Below are 7494 nucleotides of genomic sequence, written 5' to 3'. Positions count from 1 at the left end.
TTTATCTTGCCATTATACTTAACTACATTCTTCAAGTAATTTGTGGCTTATAGTGCCCCTAAGGTGACCCTGTCGTGGGTTTTCCTGGGAGATTTTTCGAGAAGGGGTTTGGCCTTTGCTTTTCCCCAAGGCCGAGACAGTGTGACCTATTGCCCAAGGTTGCCCAGTGGGTTTCCATGCTGAGCAGGGATTCGAGAGCCTCCAGAGTCATAGTCCAGTGTTCAAACTACTATTCCATGCTGGTTCTCTTTTCAACAAATGCATTTGCAAAACCATCTGTGCATCTGATTCACTCTTCAGGCGTTCCTGCTATTCGTTCACACACTCCATTTCCCCATTCCTAAGGCAGAAGTGATCTCATCACAACAATGTATTAAGACTATGTAAACTATGCATAATAATACCTTTACAACCTTCCCCCAATGTATCCATAATCTGTAGTCAGTTATCTCTAATAAGGTATCTTTTTATTTTCTTAACAAGAGTCTTATCTAGTTATATTTCAAAAGAAAAGTGATGGGGACCTTACCTTTTCTGTAACTAGTAGCATGTTTAAACTTACTTTCAAATTTTTGGAAGGGTATTTTAAAGAGACTTAGGGCTGATTAATTTTTAATGTTTTATGCCATTTTCAAATAACAGAAAAGTAATGAGTTTTGTATTGAGCGCTGAGTGGGGTCATTATCTTTCAATGGCAATGGTAGCCAATAAGTTGCGCCACAAATGACACTCTGCCGTGCCAGGATCCAGGCTTGCAGAGGGCTTTCCGCTGGGTCTTGCCTTCCTGGGCCAAAGGACGCTTCGGAGCCCCTCTTTTCAACTCAAGGAGGGCCCATAGCACCCCACATTTGTCCTCCTCTTCACCTGAACCACTTACTCAGCTGCGGTACCGTCTGGTACATGGTTTTAGGGCTTTGCTGCAAGGCCCGACAGGCCTTGCAGAACTGGTAGCCCCAGGACTTGTAGTGGACAGACTTCATCTGGGAGCGCCAGCGGAAGTAGCTGGCGTACTGCGTAGCATTCTTGTCCAGCGCGTGCAAGAAGGCAGCCAGCTCTTGTGGGCTGGAAAAGTCGTCGACGTGTATGAAGGAGTCCGGGGGGATGTGGCTCTCGTAGTTCTTCCGGGGGGGACCCAGGACGACCGGGACGGCCCCCGAGTGGAAGGCGTTGCGCCAGACCTTCTCGGAGATGTAGTCCTCGTGTTGCGAGTTCTCGAAGGCCAGGTAGAACTTGTACTGGGACAAAGTGGGCAGCAGCTGGTTCCCGGGGAGAGGCCTGTGGCCACGTCCGTAGACGTCCACTTGGATGTGCTTCCTCAGCTCCTCGTAGTACCGGACCCGCCCCTGGACGTAGTCTGGCTTCCAGTTGCTCACCACCCAGGCCACCAGCTTGGACTTGGGTGGGATGGTGACCTCCTGGGGCCCGGGGAGCATCTCCAGCCAGCCGTATGGGGCATAGATGTCTGAGTCCCTCCGGTAGGACATGGTCAAGTTGAAGAGGTTGTCCATGAAGGCTGGGACTGGGTGTTTGCTGGGGGGCTCCGGACTGTACCAGACCCATCGCTGGGTCGGAGGCCGTGGGTCAAGGGGCAGCTTCTGGGCGTCCAGGTAGACGTCGTAATGATGGACAAGGACAGCGTCGGCCTTGGGGTACCAACTCTGGTCAACGGTGAACTGGCAATCAGGAATGCCCAGGACCTCAAAGCAGTTTTCTATGGGGACCCGGATCCCGTAGGGCCAAGTCCACAGCAAGATGGTGAGTCTGGAGGATCTCCTCTTGACTAGGGACCCTTCCAATGGCTCTTTTGGGGGGGTGTATGAGGGGGGAACGGAGGGATCTGCCTCCGGGAGGCTTCGGAGATAGGTCAACAAAATGGCAGAGACCACGACTTGGAGGAGGAAGAAGGCAAGAAGTTTCCGCCCGGCTGTGATTTGCCCCTTTGTGGGCTCCATGGAGCAGACTGCGGGAGAAGAGGGGAGAGAAAGTGGGTCAGGCCTTGGAAGTGATGCCACAAAGTGACACAGCGAAGCCTAAAGTAACAATCACATAGGACCTTATCACACATTGGGGGGGGGGTTTGCAGTTCAGATCCGCAGTCACTCCTGTTCTAGCAATGCAAAGCGTGATGTTTTTCCACACCAGATCCAGAGTCACTCCTCTCTAGCAATGCGGATTGAGGTTAAAATGTGATGTTTTTCCACACCTGGTTGCCTTCCTGTTGCCCTTCCGAAGTGAGGGGCAAGCGAAGTCAGTTAGATTCCAAGCAAGTCACATGATGTGAACTCAAGCAAAGGGAAGTGAGTGCACATTGTATTACCACACCAGAGCATACTGTGAGGGGTCAACGATTTGAATCGGCCCTCTTGCACATGCTCAGTGGGGCTCTGGACACTGTCCTCCTTCCCTGCCCCCTCCTTAGCTGTCATCCTTCATTGGGGTGAAGAAGCAGTCAGGGGATGATGGGATAGCTTGCTGGGGGTCCCTGGGGCCAGGAACAGGATGCAGGAGCAGCAGGGATGATGGGTTAGGTGGCAGAGGGGGCAAGGTGGGGATGCAGGAGCAGTCAGAGGATGATAGGTTAGTTGGAGAGGGGGCGAGATGGGGATGCAGAAACAGTCAGAGGATGATGGGTTAGGTGGAGGGGGGCAAGGTGGGGATGCAGGAGCAGTCAGGGGATGATGGGTTAGATGGAGGGGGCAAGGTGGGGATGCAGGAGCAGTCAGAGGATGATGGGTTAGGTGGAGAGGGGGCGAGGTGGGGATGTAGGAGCAGTCAGGGGATGATGGGTTAGGTGGAGAGGGGGTGAGATGGGGATGCAGGAGCAGTCAGGGGATGATGGGTTAGGTGGAGAGGGGGTGAGATGGGGATGCAGGAGCAGTCAGGGGATGATGGGTTAGGTGGAGAGGGGGTGAGATGGGGATGCAGGAGCAGTCAGGGATGATGGGTTAGGTGGAGAGGGGGCGAGGTGGGGATGGAGGAGCAGTCAGAGAATGATGGGTTAGGTGGAGAGGGGGCGAGATGGGGATGCAGGAGCACTCAGGATGATGAGTTAGGTGTCAGGGTGAAGGAGTGGAGCAGATCGGGGTCTAGGAGGACGCAGGGGACACAGGGGATGATGGGATCGGCTGGTTGGCAGAGAGGAGGAGACGGCATGAAGGAGGAGGAGAGGGATGACGGAGCAGGACGCAAGGGCCAAGGGGGTGGCATCGGAGTGCTTTTCCACACCAGACCAAATCGCAGTGCAATCGAAGGCAGCCTGGAAGCGAATTCTCTGAAGTCACTTTTTCCCGTTTTTACCAAAATGAGGGGTGACTTCAGAAACGCTACTGAAGCACTTCGCAAGGGGCTCCTATAGAAATCAATGGCATCTGATAAAACAGTCACTTTATGACATGAAACCGCATCATTGGAAGTGCAATCACTTCGTAAGTGAGCTGGAACTGAGCCACAAAACCACCCAAAAGCTCAGTGTGATATACTCCATAATTTGGTGGTTTGAGCATTGGACTCTGGAGATCAGGGTTCGAATCCCTGCTTGGCCATGGGAACCCACTGAGTAGCTATGTCAGCGCCAGAGGAAGGGAATGGCGGCGAGGCCTCCCTGAAGAAATATTGCCAAAAAAAATCACTGTGACAAGGCTGCCATAAATTGAAATGACTTGAAGGAACACAATGAGATTCACAGGAAAATTTTATCATAACACATGAGGAATATGCGGGCAGCTCTCATGGCCGCCCTCTATGCTGGTCTTTGACCGTAATAAAGAATGTATGTATGTACGGCCGCCCGCTGCCCCTGCAATTGCTGCCTCGGGCCCAAGGCCTGGATCGTGCCACTCTCTGGGCATCTCAGCAAAGCCCTGGGCAGAGGAAGTACCCCGCCACATGGCACACAAAGGCACATGGAGGCAGCCCACAGCTTCCTGGGAGTGGAAGATCCCTGTTGGCAGGAAAGGGAAGAGCGAGGAAGAGGAGGAGCCGCCATTTTGCCCTTCACCAAAAGCGGTGGATAAGGGCACCCAGCCAGCCCCTTCCCTCCCTCCCTCCCTCCCTCTCTGTCCCCTTGCAACCCCCCCCCCCCCCCCAAACCAAGCATTAAAAGGCACACCTACCAACAATAACACTTCTCCCCTTTCTCTTTCGGGCCTAAAAAATAACCCAAAAGAGGATCTTTTGCCCCTGACTTTCGGGAGGTAGACGACAGAGGGGGGAAAAGTGCCACAAAAGGACCCCTCTCCAGCTGCTCCTCCACAAAAGCTCCCTGGCCCCTGACTCTGTGGGTCTGACCCACTGGGCTGTTGGCGCCTTCGGGACTTGCCAGGTTTCATCCATTTCTCTGCCTCTGACCTCCTGCAAGTGCATCCTAAGAAAGCGAGAAAAGGGTCTTACCCAAAAGAAGCAGAAGAGGACACGGTCCTCCTTTCCTTTGAGTTTCTCCGTCCGTCTGTCTCTCCGCTTGTGCACTTGCTCTGGGAAGAAGGGAGGCAAGAAGAAGAGGGTACTTGCCTCCTACTGAGCAAACTTTGCAGATTGTCTTATTGTTATCTGTGCACTGCCTCCTACAATCCGTTTTGGGTGACTGGCAAAAATAATTGTCCAGATGTACGCATGCTTGCGCATGTCAGGGAGGTGCAACCCTTTGGCACACTAAACTGGTGGATGGGAAATGTGGACCTCTCAGATAGGCTCATGTGGCTGCCATTTGCCCTCAGCACACATGGCAACAGCGCACTGGACATTTATTTTGTTTGAACTGCTGGAGTGAACTGCAGGTGGGGCAGCAATTCTGGAAGTTATAGGTAACTTCTGTGTTGACTTTTTAAAAAAGGCAATCAGATACCCTTCCCACCAATCTCTCTCTCTGCAAATGCATCTCATTATATTTGTAAATAAAGGCAAGGCTCCTCCTCACTAATACCTTTCTCCATCTTGGCCACACTCTGGTTTTTTGGCCACACATGTCTCCGATTTCCCCTGTAAAATGTTGGGGGGGGGGGGGATGTGAAGCTCATGCATCACATGAAAGGACCTCCATTGCACTATCACTCTCCAGTGAAAGGGGAGTGAGGCTGGCTGGCTTTGTTTTCCCCCAAACCCACAGCTGGGCTCCCTTCCTCCCTTCCTTGGAGGCCATTCTGCTAATACAAACACACACAAATACACAAGCACACAATGCCTGGCTCTTGCCACCATGGTGGACATGGCACCGGATGTGTTCGGCCCTCCTAGGAGGATTCCTTGGGCAGCTTCCTGGGTTTTTGGTGGGAACTGGTCTTCCTTCCTTCCCTCCCTCCCTCCCTCCCTCTTTTCGTGATCCACGGTGATGGTGAAGAGATGGGAAGAGGAAGGAAACATCAATGCATGACACAGGGACCCCCACCCCTGTATCTCTGGGCTGTCCTAGTCCCAAGCCAGCCGTGGTACTTTTCCAGAGAGCCACGCAGGCGGCAGGCGTCCGGAGAGACTCAGTGGGAGCACCAGAGAGGGCAGTCCTGCACTGTTATCTGGAAGCCCTCCAGTGCCATTGACCCACCCAGTTTGGAGCAGGCGGTCCTGCCAGGAGCCCCGGGAGCCATTTCCATCCTTGGCTGCCATTGGGAAATTTCCTAGGGAAAAGTACTGAGAGCTGGAAGCCAGGCAACACATGGCCAGCGTGATTCCTGAGTGTGGAAGCAGTTTGCCCCCACTGCCAGCCTCTAAGAGGGAAGGACCCCTGAAGTGAACTACGCACTGAGTGCCTATTGAGGGGAGCCCAGAATGCAATGCCACACAGGGAAGCAGTTTGCTTTTGCAAAAGCCAACTGGGAAGGGCAAGTGTTTGCTCCTCCTCTCCCTTCTGCTGTTTTAACTGAGCGCAAATTGCTTTGGCCCTTTGAATTCAATCTCCAGTACTTGAGGTGACCTGAGGACACAAAATGCACCAACCAACCACCCAACCACCCAACCAACCAACCAACCAGCCAGCCAGCCAGCCAGCCAGCCAACCAACCAAAGCTTGTTAACTGCAGAATAGCCTTCACTGATTAATTTTTTTGTAAGGACACCAAAAAGGATATATTGGCAGAAGTTTGGGGATGCCGCCTTCCCCTTAATGAGCCAGTTTTGGGGAGTAGGCCATGGAGAAGCCTGGAAGGACCAGAACCGCCTCAGGCGAAGGCGAAGATGGAGGACTGGATGGATGGCTGGACAAGGAGGAGGAGGAGGCCACAGGACTGGGGTGCCAGGAAGCAAGTCCTCTGACCATTTCTTGCAGCCAGGAAGAGGCACACCTTTTCTGGGTTTCTGTGGAACCGGGCAGCCCTAAACCCTCTTTTGGGCTCCGTGAGCACCAGGCAGGCAGCTGGAAATCTTGGGGCCCATCCTGCCCATTTGCCTGGCATGCAGCAACTGAATGGAGGGAGAGCTTGGGTTTGTGGCCAGGGTCATCTTGGGGCATTCTCAGCAGCATGGCTTCTCAGCCACAAGGCCTTCTCCGACAGAGCTGCCCTTCCTTGGCACCTGGCCCTCTTGCCCATCTGGCGAATGGTTCAGTGCTTGTGGTTAAAGCAGACGCCCATCTGACCCTCCTTGACCTCGGTGCCCCTTCGCTGCCCACCGCCTGCCCTCTGTCCCAAAGGCCTCACTTGTCCTTCCATCTGTCTCCCAGCCAGAGGACTGTCTTGTGAATCCCAGACTTTGTCTGGTGCTGCAGCCACACAGACTTTGCAGAACTGTGCTTGAGAAGTCCCTGCCTTCTCCCCAAACCTCGGCTGGGTTCAGGCCCCTTTCGCCCATCTGGCCCTGGTGCCAGGCGGCTGTGGCATCAGGAGGCAATTATAGCTCTCCAGGGGCTAAAAATAGCTTGGGCTGGAGCCAGGCGGCTATTCATAGCCCCGCTCTGCTCTGAACTTTGTTCCAAAGCCACCCTGGCTCCTCTTGCAGTGGCCACCAACACCGAGGGATGGCTTTGCCCCAAAGGCTCCCATCCCAGGCGCTTGCAGCCCACAGCCCCACATCATGGACGCATGCACCGAGGGAGCTGGAGGGTCCGGAGGGCGAGGGAAATATTTGGGGGAAATGCCAGGACCATGCATGTGCCAGACAGACTGGAGCTCCTCATTTTGAGGCCTCTGCCTTCAAAAGCCTCCCTCTTGCAGCCGAAAAGGAGGAAGGGAGAGAAAGAGAAAGAAATTTGGCACCGCTTATAAGACTAGCTGGTTTTTATCTTGGCATGAGCTGCCCTCCATGTAAACCCACATCTTCAGGTGGATTTAAGGCTTTTGCATGGTTTACATCTATAAAAGCTCATGCCAAAATCAAAGCCAGTCAGCCTTAAAGGTGTTGATCCATTCCTTTCCTCCTCTGCCCCCTTTCTTTCCTCCTTTTTATGCTTTAAAAAGCTGCATCTGATTAGCAAAGGGCCTGTGATGGAGCAAGCAGGAGTCAATGTCCGGCATTTTGGCCATTTGTGTTGCAACCACACAGAAAACAGCCAGGACTGCTCTCTTAAAAGAT

At 53.4% G+C, this 7494-nt stretch overlaps 1 protein-coding gene across 2 annotated transcripts; it reads right to left on the bottom strand.

The window, feature by feature from the left end:
* Window positions 1-523: 523 nt before the first annotated feature.
* LOC149308229 (3-galactosyl-N-acetylglucosaminide 4-alpha-L-fucosyltransferase FUT3-like) lies at window positions 524-6705 on the bottom strand. 2 transcript variants are annotated; one of them, XM_089537038.1, is made up of 2 exons: window positions 6624-6705; window positions 524-1960 (listed from the first exon to the last, which is right to left on the bottom strand). In XM_089537038.1, exon 2 carries the CDS (start codon window positions 1950-1952, stop codon window positions 861-863), a length of 1092 nt encoding a protein of 363 aa, XP_089393164.1. In that variant the 5' UTR covers window positions 1953-1960; window positions 6624-6705; the 3' UTR covers window positions 524-860. The 2 variants fall into 2 exon arrangements, with proteins under 2 accessions (XP_089393164.1, XP_089393163.1); XM_089537037.1 differs by lacking the exon at window positions 6624-6705 and adding an exon at window positions 4390-4471.
* Between the last annotated feature and the right edge of the window lie 789 nt (window positions 6706-7494).

The sequence above is a fragment of the Sceloporus occidentalis genome, unplaced genomic scaffold (assembly GCF_023333645.1).
Source record: "Sceloporus occidentalis isolate IW3139 unplaced genomic scaffold, rSceOcc1.0.p SCAF_8, whole genome shotgun sequence".
Taxonomy (NCBI): domain Eukaryota; kingdom Metazoa; phylum Chordata; class Lepidosauria; order Squamata; family Phrynosomatidae; genus Sceloporus; species Sceloporus occidentalis.
Note: the sequence above shows the minus strand (reverse complement) of the source record. Positions and strands in the feature narration are given on the sequence as shown.

Coding starts and splice junctions, on each gene's coding strand:
- LOC149308229 (XM_089537038.1), bottom strand. CDS start 1,952: ATGGAGCCCACAAAGGGGCAAATCACAGCCGGGCGGAAACTTCTTGCC.